Source organism: Sabethes cyaneus, chromosome 2 (genome assembly GCF_943734655.1).
Source record: "Sabethes cyaneus chromosome 2, idSabCyanKW18_F2, whole genome shotgun sequence".
In the NCBI taxonomy this organism is placed as follows: Eukaryota; Metazoa; Arthropoda; class Insecta; order Diptera; family Culicidae; genus Sabethes; species Sabethes cyaneus.
In genome coordinates this window covers 151,398,501-151,412,995 of record NC_071354.1, presented here as the reverse complement: position 1 = coordinate 151,412,995, position 14,495 = coordinate 151,398,501, and the positions used below count along the sequence as shown (strand labels likewise).

The 14,495-nt window shown below is 36.1% G+C and overlaps 1 protein-coding gene across 2 annotated transcripts in view; it reads left to right on the top strand.

The window, feature by feature from the left end:
* Window positions 1–14,495, top strand: part of LOC128738427 (peroxidasin) — a 285,835-nt gene that overhangs the window by 85,111 nt on the left and 186,229 nt on the right. For both annotated transcript variants that reach the window (XM_053833533.1, XM_053833532.1), the window contains 2 exons: window positions 7,936–8,151; window positions 11,858–11,929. In XM_053833533.1, coding sequence (XP_053689508.1) covers window positions 7,936–8,151; window positions 11,858–11,929 — 288 coding nt within the window. The remainder of the gene's footprint in view (window positions 1–7,935; window positions 8,152–11,857; window positions 11,930–14,495) is intronic.

Here is a 14,495-nt window from a genome sequence, read left to right as displayed (position 1 = left end):
GAACAAGAACAAGAACAAGAACAAGAACAAGAACAAGAACAAGAACAAGAACAAGAACAAGAACAAGAACAAGAACAAGAACAAGAACAAGAACAAGAACAAGAACAAGAACAAGAACAAGAACAAGAACAAGAACAAGAACAAGAACAAGAACAAGAACAAGAACAAGAACAAGAACAAGAACAAGAACAAGAACAAGAACAAGAACAAGAACAAGAACAAGAACAAGAACAAGAACAAGAACAAGAACAAGAACAAGAACAAGAACAAGAACAAGAACAAGAACAAGAACAAGAACAAGAGCAAGAACAAGAACAAGAACAAGAACAAGAACAAGAACAAGAACAAGAACAAGAACAAGAACAAGAACAAGAACAAGAGCAAGAGCAAGAGCAAGAGCAAGAGCAAGAGCAAGAGCAAGAGCAAGAGCAAGAGCAAGAGCAAGAGCAAGAGCAAGAGCAAGAGCAAGAGCAAGAGCAAGAGCAAGAGCAAGAGCAAGAGCAAGAGCAAGAGCAAGAGCAAGAGCAAGAGCAAGAGCAAGAGCAAGAGCAAGAGCAAGAGCAAGAGCAAGAGCAAGAGCAAGAGCAAGAGCAAGAGCAAGAGCAAGAGCAAGAGCAAGAGCAAGAGCAAGAGCAAGAGCAAGAGTAAGAGCAAGAGCAAGAGCAAGAGCAAGAGCAAGAGCAAGAGCAAGAGCAAGAGCAAGAGCAAGAGCAAGAGCAAGAGCAAGAGCAAGAGCAAGAGCAAGAGCAAGAGCAAGAGCAAGAGCAAGAGCAAGAGCAAGAGCAAGAGCAAGAGCAAGAGCAAGAGCAAGAGCAAGAGCAAGAGCAAGAGCAAGAGCAAGAGCAAGAGCAAGAGCAAGAGCAAGAGCAAGAGCAAGAGTAAAAGCAAGAGCAAGAGCAAGAACAAGAACACTCTGAACGACGAGTGGTTGGGATTTTTGAGCGTAAAATTCTGCGATCAAGTGGTTAATTGAAGAATTAAGCATGACATGAACCATGAACAGTATTAAGGGGGCATAGTACTTTTTCAATTTGTAAAAACCGAAATTTTTTTTATTGATTATTTTGAAAGATTAACATTCTGACCATATGTGTTTGAAGTCGTTTGGATGAATTCCAAAAATTGACAAAGTTACAGCTATTTGTACCACGCATGTCTGGAGCGATTACACAGCGAATAAAAACTTCAACACCGTTTTTATCGAAACCAGGTTCTCAAAGTCGGTACCATAAATATCTCAAGAACGGCTCAAACAATTCTCATGATTTTTTTTGTTTGAAAGCCAACAAAATTATCTAGTGTTTGATTTATCATTTTTTCGATATTGCAATTTTTGTATTTTTTTGAAATGTTTAAAGTCAATTTTTTCGCGTGAAAACCTTACTTTTATGTTTTTATGTCCGCCATTTTGTTATGCGTTGGAATTTTAAAAAAAGCATGGGTCAAACACGAGATAACTTAATATACTTTCATGTCATTTTTCAATCCGGATAAGCCCCCCAGCGCCAATCCATGGTACCGCAATTTATGTTTTTTTTTGAATGACTATCTTCAAGGAGCCGTAGGGGAAAGGGGAAGAGGTTCCCATGTGAAAACAAAATCGTAAATATTAGAATAAAATGCACTGTTTTGAATGCAAAACAAACTGATTCGATTGGCTTTTCGCATTATCGGGAAATAAATTTTTGAAATAAGCTCAAAAGATATTAAAGTCTTTTTAAAACTTTTACTAATAAAACAATACAAAAGTGTTTCGAATACATTGATTAGTTTCCGAGAAGAAGGTACATGACAGTAGCCGGATTGTTGCAACATTAGTATCAATGTAGGCGCAAACGTCTATAGGGCAACGGCACCAGAAATTGCTACTTTTAAAACAGAAAACAAGAAAACCGGGATTCATTGCTATATAGTTCCACATATGTTCCCAGATGAGCAGTGTTTAGCCTACAATAAGCAGAAACATTTTTGCTAGGTTTTTAGTATAAACATTAAGACGAAATATTTGAAAATGTCCTTGAAAAGTATAATTTGTGATGCATGCTCAGGCACCCGTTTTCGACCCCCAACATCCAGTTCCCAAGTTCAAAGGTGTTATTATTGTGCACCCAAAATGAGCGTGATAATATTTTTGTTCTTCAAAGAGTTATATTTATTTTTCTGTGCTTCTAGCTTGTATGCTGTGAATGTATAGGTATTTCCGAGAACTGCACGAAAAAACTTTTCACTTTCTTCAGCATTTCAAAGCAACAGGACACCGCCTCTAGTTTCTGATAATAAATAACAGAAGTTGGTGCTAGTGTTTCATCATGCGCCATTCGTGAATTTGTATGCTTGAAACTATCAATGTTTCCCTGTTGAGTACTACAACAGATGTCGCTACTTTGTAACGCATATTGTACATTTCGGAGACAGCTCAATTTTGCGCGACAATAAATGTACTCAATGCAGTAACATTACTCTCTCATGTATCTCAGTTTCTTTTGTGTTTATTGCAAATCGCAATATCACGTTTAACACCTGTACCAATAAATAGTTGGTAAACATTGTTTTTATTTATTGCGTTCATGTTGCAAAATTTAATTTTGTCGAATTGAAATGTCGCAAATATATTCAGCTCCTGGCTCTCGTACGGTATCAAATCACTTTTCCGGTCTCTCGGATGAATAATAGGAAGATGCTATGGAGAGGTGTAGGAAAAGTTTGTTTTTATCAAAATTAGGCAGAAGTCATGAAAATTAAGCATAACAAAGTAACTGTACCACAAATAAAATATGATTAGTGGTTGTTTTTCAGGTAGGTATACATAGATAAGTGAGAAATTTTGATCTTACTACAACTAGAAAAGCGCCATCTCTTGAAAAGCAACGGTTCGTATGGTGTCCTATTTCCATATAAAACACAGCTATGATGACGAGTTCGAAAAGTGTATGGTTACCCGGATGAATCAAAAATATTCACACCGAATCTCCGGGATTCCTCGCATTGGAGTCGTATAGAGGAATTCTACATAGGATTTGTACAGAATGCCTTGCTTATAGAGCCAGGATTCTTGTATAAGAATCCAATAGGCGAATCCCTAGGATACCTATAACTCGGTAAAGGAATCCGCTTCACTATGAAATAGGAATCCTCCGGATTTTGAAAGCAGAAATCCAGTATGTGTTAGTAAGGGTAGGCAGTGAAATTATTTCCAAATGATAGAATTGTATTGACATACAAGCAGTAGCCCGCGTGCGTTGCCTCGCGTCTAATTGAAAGCGAATCGATGGCACTTAAACTAATTTTCTATAACTTTGACGAAAAAACACTTTTTTGCTGTGATAATCTAGATTCACTATAACGAAGATAACCGAAATGTATAACTAAAAAGCTTAAATTTACGTCTAACGCTAGAGGCAACTGAAATCTAGCAAAATTTGTTTGAGTCTTGACTTACTCCACGTTTTTATTTTAACCACAGTACTGACATTTTTCCATGGCTTTATCACGAATATTGTTAGTTTATAATGCCAACTTCTTTTCCAGGACCACAGCAATTCCTGTCCCGAATAAGAGAGCGTATATTCGCTCCAGCTGCAGTTTAGATGTGCCTGTATTAGTTTCAGCTTCGTGTAAAGCATTTAGCGAGCGAGATGCGATTCTTGCTACGAAAACATGACGTCCTGTCAGGGGTCTGGGTTTGCTTACAGACAAGGCTGTAACATATTAGAGAAGATATTATTATTATTATCAATATTCTGTTAGAGAAAATGCAAAAATATAGCAGAGAACGGGTTACACCAATAATTCGATAAATACGATAGCATAAAATTCTATCTAAAGCGGAATATAATTTTAATTGTGGACGAGATAATGAAATAAAACGTTTCGATTTATGTGGATTTGTTTGAAGTTCGTCCATGATATATTCAGAATGATAAATAAATTAATTAAATAAAACTTAAAAGACGAAGCCGTACACAGCTCAAAGGAATATTTTTGAATAACGACCATCGGGCATATTCGGAAAATGTTGCTCGAAAAGTTGTCATTGCATCGATTGTTAAATAATACACATCGTAAACACTTATGTCACGTTCCACTATTGCCGATAGCCGAGAACTTTTCGCCGGTAGCTGTCTTTTGATTGTGTTTTATTCACTTTGTTTCGTTAGATAATAGCTGACAAAGCAACTGACTAGTGGCAGGCACCTACCTAACTGTTGTGCTATTCAGAAATGGTTTATCGACCGGTAACGTTTCTGTGTGAAATTGAATCCCGTGAATCCTGCCGACTAGGATGATAGAATATGAATGAATCCACTCTGCTTTCATACAGGCAATATTGAATGAACGGGTGCGAGTTGTCTAGGTGGATTGTTGTTGCCCTGTAGATAACTGTGGATGTAGGATTAGAATGTAGATTATGTCCTGCGGTTTTGATGATTAACAATGATTTATTACTTTGTTACTTAGCTAATATGATTCAATACAACAGTAATACAACTTGTTACAAAGCAACACAAGAAATAATTTCCGTAATTTTAATCTATTTAATTTGCTGAATAGAGAAAGAGATTAAAATTTTCGTTTATGCGTTTGCAGTGATGTTATATCCGGACCTGGGTTCTATTTACGCCGGAATCGTGTTCTTAATCGCGCTCCTTGAGCTTTGGTCACTAACAATGGAATTGGGCGCTTAGCACGGATATGTAGCATATAACCGAGATATGAGCAATAAATGATATAAACTAAGGAAAATGAGTTACGTTGCGTGTCGATAGAAATTTAGGTTAAACCCTAATACTTATAATTTCAATATATAAACGATGCCTAAACACGTTCTTATTGGCCTGAAGGCTTTAAATCACACCGGTGTACTTTATTGTCCTTCAGAAGGCTCGGTCATCTGTCAGTTTGACGCTGCTAGATTCATTTTGGAGGTGCGTTCACTAACGAGGGGCGTTCGTAACACAACTTATTAAAATTTCTGTTTTTAGCCTTACGGTCGTAAATCTTTGTCAACGTAAATTAAAATTGCATTAGTATAAGGTACCCCGGGGCAAGAGGGAATACGGGGTAAGTGGGAACGGAGCTCATAACTTTCTTCAACCTCATTTTCTCCAACCGAACCTTTCTAGAAATGAAAGATACAACTCAAACGCATGTATTAAAATTATAGATTATTTATAACAGGCATTCCAAACATCAAAACTGGACTTTAAATTTGAACGTTATTTTCAATTTGCGTTGTAAGTTTGACGCACCTTTCTGTAAATGATATTTTGGCCACAGGCTTTACGTAAAAGTACATGTTTTTCTGGCAGTAAGTAAACATAACAAATTACACCCGAAAACTAGTTGTTTAATCCTTTATAAGGCAGTGGCAACTATATTGCCACCAACAAAAAATTTTTATTTTGCTTCTATAATTATATTGATGTCATTATAGGCGCAAAACGAATATTTTTCGTTGGTGGCAAAATAATTGCCACGGCCTTATAAAGGGTTAATTTGACAAACGGCATTAAAAAAAATGGGTCAAAATAAGGTCGGCACTTCAAAGCACTCGGGGCAAGTGGGACCTATTAAAAATAAAGTGTTTCAGCACAAAACTTCCTGTCTTAATACATATTTTAGATGTACTACCGAACATTTTCAGATCAATTACATAATATTTATATCAGTAAAGCTTTAAAATAAAACCGAAAAGGATTAAACCAAGGGGCCCCAAAAAAGAAGCCCATATGCGCAGCTTATGAGGGAACAAACAGTTTGGCCACATTTTGGTTACACCTAAACGATGTTAATTGAATTTGGAAAGGCAAATTTGATATAATTAAGCAACTCTGCAACTGGAATTGAAACAATAAAGTGTTGTGGTTTTTATAGCGTAACTATCTCTTATGAATAGGTCTACCGAATTGGGCATGGTAGAACAAACAGATCATAATCGTATTTTCGAGCTATTAAACAATGGTTAATCCTAAATTACGTCTTGCAAGAATTGGATACGACATATTCAACTACATTTCATTACAATAATGCTTTACAGCGCAGTTGCTCACGATCTGTATTTTATATAAATTATAAAGTCTTGCTTATTGCAATGTTTTAACATTTCTGTATATTGACTTACACAATTTGTTATTATTTTATACTTTTCAATCAAATTTGAATATAGGTCCCACTTGCCCCGGTAAATGGGGCAAGTGGGACCTACCACCATTATTTTGAAAATTCTCCTCCAGATTCATTTCATGTAAATTGATAGGCCTTTTTCGTAATTAATCCTTCGAAGTGACACCACTGAAGGGTTTCTGTGCTGAAAGAATTTTGAAATAATCAAAGCTATAGAAAACACAGTGGAATAAACCCAAACTATGCATTTTTTAGATCCCACTTGCCCCGGTGTACCTTATATGTAAGCTGTTAATGACTGTAGAAAGTATGAAAAATTGAATAACTGCTTGAATTAAATGAAAAATCGATGACAGATTAAACGCTGAAGCATCGAAAAATACTGTATTTACAATCAATAATCGCAATGTTAGTATCTATGTTTTATATCCTGACTTTAATACAGACGGAAAAATGATGAAGCTGGAAATACCTTACAATAAATGTTGTCAGTGTTTAAAACGTGCATTGACACACCAAGTTATATTCCTGTCTGGGTTCTTTGCGATTTTATTACTCGAATCCATAAAACTTTATGATACAATTTTAAGAGCAAGCAAGTGACAGTAGCTGTGCATCCATGACATCATCAGTGTTGTTGGCACCGCTAGTTGTAAGGGTAAACGTATTCCTAACGTATTCGGTAACGGTAACGATATTCCTAAAAAACTCGTTAATTATTTTACGTTTAGTGGAACAATAACATTCAGCGTGTACCCAAGTATGCAAGTATATTTTCGCTCAAATAATAAGTAATGGTAATCAACTTGGACTTTCAGATGTAATTAATTAATTAGTACAAATACAATAGTTACATAGTAAGAATACATCAACGAAAATTAATAAATTGAACTGCAACTGCACTTTAATTATCTACGACTGTCATTTATCTTTTGTTTATAATTAGATTTTTTTCTTTGAGAGTCCTGAACTAGACTTACTCTAAATTTATGGAATAATTGTATCACCACAGGACGATGAAAAGAATACTATAAATGAATGATAATGTTATTGCCCATGTAACTGTCTATTTTACCCTTGCAAGCCCTACTATTTACGTGTTCTATTACAGGCCATAAGACTTGGCACTCGCCATAGAATGGTGCTTCTAGTAGCCGAAACATATGTTGTTGGTTTTTGGTGCTTCTCGAGTGTCATCGCAATAAAATCTCATTCCATTGCTTCTATTAGAAAGTGAAGACTTTTAAAAATACAACTGTTCAAAAGACTTGACTTCTATCGTGCACAGCAAAATACAGCGTTAGTTCAGGAGTGCTATTCTGTAATATGAGCGGATTGAAGCAATTTGACGGAAGTACTAGACACCATATTTTAATCTACATAATTTTGTCGATTTCTTGACTTCTAACGTGCACAACGAAATTAAACTTCCTAAAAATGCGGAATAGCTCATGAAAGTGCTATTTTATTATTGCTAATGGAATGGTGCTATATTATTAACAATGCAATTTATTTTATTTAAGGAATAAGTGTGGCGAAAACATTGGAATAATGTAACGTAAAATAGCATTTTTAGAGTGAAATTTTAAATGCAATCAGCAATATATTGTCGTATTCCACAGGTCCATGTTAAATTTTCCGTGTTCCTTATCTCATATTTTCAAGCTTATTCTATTTTTACTCCTTCACGAAAACATTTACTCTTGCCATGGTAAACTGAAAATAGCTTGACTTACTTATAATTGATAGCAGAAACAAGCCATATGGAGATACCTTTTTCTATTCTATTCTTTCTTATTATTTATTTCGCAGGGATCTCCGCTACAATCACATTCGTGAAGTTGCAATGGATTCATTTTCCGGGCTGGCTCATCTGCATACGATTTTCCTGAACGAAAATCAAATTTCACGCTTGCAAAGCGGAGCATTCCGCGGGCTGCCGTCGCTGAAATATTTATACCTCAACAAGAACAAGATAGCGTTCATTGCGCCGGATGCTTTCGAATCACTGGACCGGCTTCACAGTTTGTAAGTATAAGCTTTTAATATTTTACTGGTCATGCAACACTGATTATTATCGATTCAGTAGTACTGTGATATCACCAGTTTACCGCTATGTATTGAATGCATAATCTTACACACGAATAACTCCGAGCGCTTGTCGATCAGCTTCCTGCAGCGTCCATATTTTATCTACGTAAAGGGCCAGCTAGATGATTAGTCTTCGTTGTACGTAGAAGGCGCAATTCGCAATTATAATTCGTCGTTTGACTTTGCCGCATGTTTTTAAGTGAATATATGAATTTCTCGACCACTTCATCATTCGGATCCCTACGCATACGACCAGTTCCTCCTACAGATATCGATTCCTTGCAGTAATAAGTTTGAAAGCATACCCAGTCCATGCTATCATAAAAGCGTTTGAGGCCTCACCTGTTATCCGTACCCATGATTTGATTCCCTTTATGGTTGTTCGAATCAGTGTCCAAAACGATGTTCAGGCATTATCTACCACAGTTTATGACGTTTGACTAAATCATACATCGCCTTGGAATTCCCTAATATATAATGAGTCTGCAGGTTGTACTCCTGAAATCTAGGATCTGTTACAAAGCAAACCGTTGTAACAGTTATAATTCTAACTGAATTCGAACTCGATTTATTTTCCTAGGACCTGTGGATCGTACATATTGGCGAACCTTTGAACTACATCGGACTGAATTTCGCTGATAATCCGGTTACAATTGGCTCCCATTATAATTTGATTCGATCAGCGTATCGCCAGTTTGGTTAAAGACGAATGGTCCCTTCCCTGATTTTCCACTCTTTCTCCCACACGTCTTGTCCCATTCTGTGTGGATACTATAAGCAACTTTGGATAAAGGGTATATTTTAATGGGAGTAATGTTTGAAAAATCGTATCTGGCCAAGAAAGCTAGAATCGAATAGCCAACGTCGACCAGTTTAATTCAGAACCAGAAAACGAGTGTAGAGACCGAGAACCTTGTCATACCGAGAAGAACGTACGTTGGAGTTTCAAGCAGCAAGGGCCGCACTAAAAAGAGAAAGAAAAGTGAACAAATCGAACAGCTACAAAGAGCTGTACCGGGACGCTTGGTATCGCCCAAAGCCTAGGACAGTTAGATAAAGATAAAGAGTAATTGAAGAGAAATAAAAGGGAAAACGACGGTACATAAAAAGAGGGAGAACGGATGAAAAATAAGAGAAAAGAAGAAAAAAGTTAAAGAAAATGAGAATAAACTAGACAGAATAGGAGAAAAACGGGGTTGAAAAGAAAAGAAAAGGAGATAATATAATAGAAAGAAAATTGAGAAATATGAACAGAAAAAAAGAAATGGAGCAAAAAATTAAATTAGAAGACAAACGAGATAAACTGGAAAAGAAAAACAGAACATCACAGAAAAGGAGGCAAAGCGGGACTCAATAATGGGAAGAGCGGAACAGACTAAAAAGTAGAAAAGGGGTAATGGGCTCAAACAAAGTTAACACAAACTAGTGTTAACGAGACAAGAAAAGAGGGAAAACCAGTCTGCAAATGAGGAAAAACGGAAGAATAAAACAAAACATAAATCAAAAATGGAACGAAAGAGAAAAACCAGGATTGAAAAGGACAAAGGGAAACAGAAAAATGAGAGAAAGAGGAAGCAGTGGGCAGATAAAAGGGGCAACGAGTGCAAAATGGAGGGAAATTGAGACAAGAAATGGAAAATGATAGAGAAAAAAAGAAAAGGGAAAATAATCAATAGAGGTAAACGAAAAAAGTGGTCAAACGGGATATAAAAGGCAAAAGTCCTATCTTAGGACAGGAAAAGGAAAATAGGAAAAATAGATCAAACAAAAAGGTAAAACGTGAGAGAAAAGGATGAAAAAACGGCAGATAAAATAGGAAAACTGGAGAGCAAAAAGAAACAAGAGTTTCAAAAACAGAATGAACACAACGAAGAAAAAACGGGGCATCTAAAAGAAGAAAAATGAAACAGACTAAGTCGAAAAACGAGAGAGAAAGAAATTAAAATGAGACGAAATTTGGACGAAACCTGAGAACGAAAAAGAAAAAAGGGAATGAAAAGACAGTAAATGGGAAAGAAAATTAAAATGAGTGTATAACTGACTGGACTGAAGATAAGAAAAAATGGGACAGCAGTGGTTCAAAAGGGCGAAAAGTGGAACTTTTTTCCTATTGTCTTTTGCTTTCATTTAACCATCTATGGTAGAGTGTCCCAAAATAGCACTATGTCAGAAAACCCGGGGGCTCACCCCTCAAATGATAGCTTAGGGTGTCACAACAAAACTTTTATATGACGTCAACATTGGTTGCCGCGATTTAGGGGTCGCACATTTGAGTTTTATGAAAAAATGGCATTTTTCAGGAGTTAATTCAGAAAAATATTTTTAGAAACGTTAAAGTAGGTGAAAAAAGGTACTTAACTATTTTTTTCACAATCATTGGGATCTGATACATTCATAAAAAAGTTATGGTGGCATGTCTGGAGTCATATTTGGTTACAAAAATTTATTGAATTTGGCAAAAATTTAAAATTTTCGAAATTTCATTTAAATAAACGTCAAAACAGGGTATCGAACAGTATCTCAGAGTAACGTACGTATACTGTATAGATGGAAAATTTTATGACGAACAACTTTGTCGAAGAAAGTATGGACGTATCTTCAAATCTCGCTGAGGTATTCACGTTTTTCTGAAGGCGGGACCAAACATATTTTCGCAATTTTCAAATTTTAGTAGTTCCACGTGAAAAAGGTAAATGATAATAGATTCTATGGTCTTCAGCATTTTTCTTCGTATGAATATCCCCCTTGAACTAAAAGAGTCAAAAGTTAAAAGAACTATAGAGTATTTTCTTTGGAAATTCTTTAAAAACAAGTTTTTCATACTTAGCTAATGTTGGTTGCATTTTACAAGAATATATGGTTCTAGGCAATTATTGATATTGCTCGACTCGTCGTACCTTATCCATTGGTACTTAGCCCTCCAGGACTCGGCTCTATTTCTCGTTTTTCGACCAGTTTTTATACTTTGTCATATTTAGAAATCAATATCTTACAAATTATCCTTGGACATAATTTTGAAGAATCGATTTTCTTCGGGATACGATTTTTTAAACATAATACCCATGAAAATAAATACGCCTGTTTAAAGATTGGTCTTGAATCAAAATGGTGCCAATATTTGTGGAAGGTGCATATTTCCTAGTATCAAATATGTAAATAAAGTTTAATTAGAGAGGACAAATATGAAAGGATAAAATCTTGCTATTTAACTTTTTCGCGTGGAACTGTTCATTTGCTGTTGTTTCAAATAAATTTACGTGACGTTTCTAGTAGCATAAACAAGAGACTCCTTTTGATTGTGCTGTGCAACGTGCAACATGTAACAAGTTGGTTTTATTTGACTATATTCAGCTAGGTAGTAGGTACAATCCAATTCAATTTCATCACACAGAAGCACTCTGTCAACTTGTTGCAGCCCCGCTCACAGTCACAGTAACGCAAAAAAAAATCGAAGCTGAGTTTCGCGAATGTTGTTAAAACCAAAATGGGAATATCGAATATTTGAGAAGCCCTCGATTGGCAAGCCGAAGCAGCATGGTAGCGTTTGAACCTTTTCCTATTTTTCCCTATCAATCTTACTTCGTTTTAAATTACAAACATGTAACCGGCTTAACTCTTTGCTTTCGCTTTTGAATCTTTTCAGATATTTACACTTCAACAATATCACCACCTTTGAAAGGCAGACCTTCTCCAATATGCCGGCTCTGGAACGATTGTAAGTATAGGGTAGGGACTATACAAATGTACCGACCGACCGACGTTTTTGGGACAGGATTTGACGAACAAGAATGATGAAAAGGGTTTCGAAACGAGACGTGTGCATAACCAACGCACACACACACGGTCCACTGCTCAGTGACTAGATTAACTTCCGAAATACACACTACGAGTCAATATTGAGTACATTTTGAAATACCATGAATTCTTCCCTTATGCTATTATTGATGCATTTTCCCATATTTCACTGTGAGTTGGAAAAATTGAGGGAACCTTCACTTGGCTACCAACGGCGTCGCAGCATTGTAGCACCCTTAATATTTGATCTTGATCTTGAGTCAAAGCAATCTTGAGCAAGATTCTTGACAGATTAATTTGACTATTTACTCACATTGTCATTTGATTTCCCATTTCTACAGAATCTGGTAAAATGCTGTTTTCTAATTTTTTGTGAATTGGAGGACATTTAAGCTATAGAAATATGTAATATAATTAACTGAGAACGAAAAGGGCTCTCAAATAAGCAGACTTTGGATAGATGTCGTATTTGAATCGGCCTGTATCTAAACACTGCATTAAATCGAATGAATATTGCTAAGTCCCTTAGCAGATTCTCAAATCTATTCTAGTGATTTAATCTTGTTAATCGCATTTTTTGTTTCAATTTTTACTTGAATATTGGAATCGGTACGTTAGTCAAGCAAAAAAGGACCCTGCCGGCATTAAAAGAAATATCGTGGATTGACTGTCCCGACAAAAAATAGATTAGATTGAAACTTGATTATGTTTTACTTGGCTTTTTCTACATACTATTAGAGCTATCATCGAATCTTATCTTTTGTTGGAAGTTTCATACAAAGCGGGGACGGTCATGGAAGAAATTTTATATTTCAGATAGATTTCATTCGGAAAGACTAAACTTATTCGCTTCTTTATTTTCTCACATAAAAATCAGTAACACATTGGCATACAATTGCCAACTCAGATCTTATTTGGCTGCGTATATTTGATATTTCTTTCAGAGAATACTGAATTTTTAGATAGGAATGTAGCATTGAGCCTTTACTTTGTTTTATTCAAAGGAAAATATGAAAAACATGTTCTTCACACCACAGCATGGTTTCTCTGTTGTGGCGCTGGAATTTTACACATACAATTCTTTTCGCATTTTATAGCATTGCACACAAATCGTTGATGACAGGAAAAACTCCTGTCACGTTTCGGCGTTCATTCTGTTCGCCCACCATAGACATACGTAAAATCCGTAGTAGGTTGGCTGCACCGTAAAGCAATAAATCAGTGAGCAAACGAGACAAATTAAATTTCACTTCCGGAAGGCCAAATTGCTCTCGATAGTATTTTCGATTGCTGGGTGAATGGTATGTTAGGTTGTGCTGTCGAAGATTTTTTTTTTTGCTCCGATTAAATGGCGGAGTTTTACTGCATGGTTCGGCGACATATGTACGTTGAATAACCGAACGCATTATTGTCCAGTGCACCTGCAGAGAAAACGGTTTTCAGAGAAATATAACAGAACCGGCTTCAGAGTATGCTCATCTATTGAAATGCACGCTTTTTGTTAGATATTCTGATATTTGGTTTAGCTTTTTTGTGTTCTTGTTCACAGTCTAGATTATCTAAAAATCGCGTTGAGAATTTTATATTCATGTCACCCCCCAACTGTCCACACAACCCACTATGTTAATCAGCTTAGATAAAGCTATGTCACTTCATTGAAAAAGATGTCACGATGATTTATATACCATATGCGAGCAAGACCAAATAAAATAGGAGAAATTTTATCATGGAAAATGGAACAAATTCATAAAAAAAACTTAGAATAAATCCCTTGAACTGTCAACTTGTGACATTTGAATTTCCAACCAAAAATATATGCAATGATAAGGCTACTATTCGCAATTGCACTATGTCGAAAACCGGAGGCCGAATTAAAAACCACTACTATATTTTCTTCTATGGTGCAATCCGAGGAATCCTTTTTCCGAATCCAGAAATAACGTCGGAACTACTCGGTATTCTTCAATCACACCGAACATACTTGTCGACAGCGCCACAGGCTTGTCCATTGGTGGGACACTACAATTGCAAATAGTAGGTGGTCTTGGAAAAGTAGATATATTGGGTATTTTTAGGTTCATTATCCAGAAGAACCACATATGTTAGTATCTTCAAATTTGGAGTGTTTTAAAGCTAAAACGTGTTTTGAAGAATTGGTGCTCCACCTTTGAGTACGCCAGTAGACCGCAAACATTAAACTGGCACGGGCCTGCAGTCGCATAGTGGGACCAATTTAAGATGGTTAAAACCGTTTTCTCTCTCTCTCTTTCTGATTTTTTTTGAGCTGAGATGTTTTTAAAGAAGTGTCTTAAAATACATCGTCCTGTTTGGAAATTCCTGCTGTATATTGTCATCACTTTATTATGGAAAGTGTAATGATGCATAATCAGCTACCATTCAATTCGCTTAACCGAATCATACACTGCCTTGAAATTTTTAAATCGATGCACAGTGGCGCTCCTCCATACAACGCTTGGCCAAAAGTC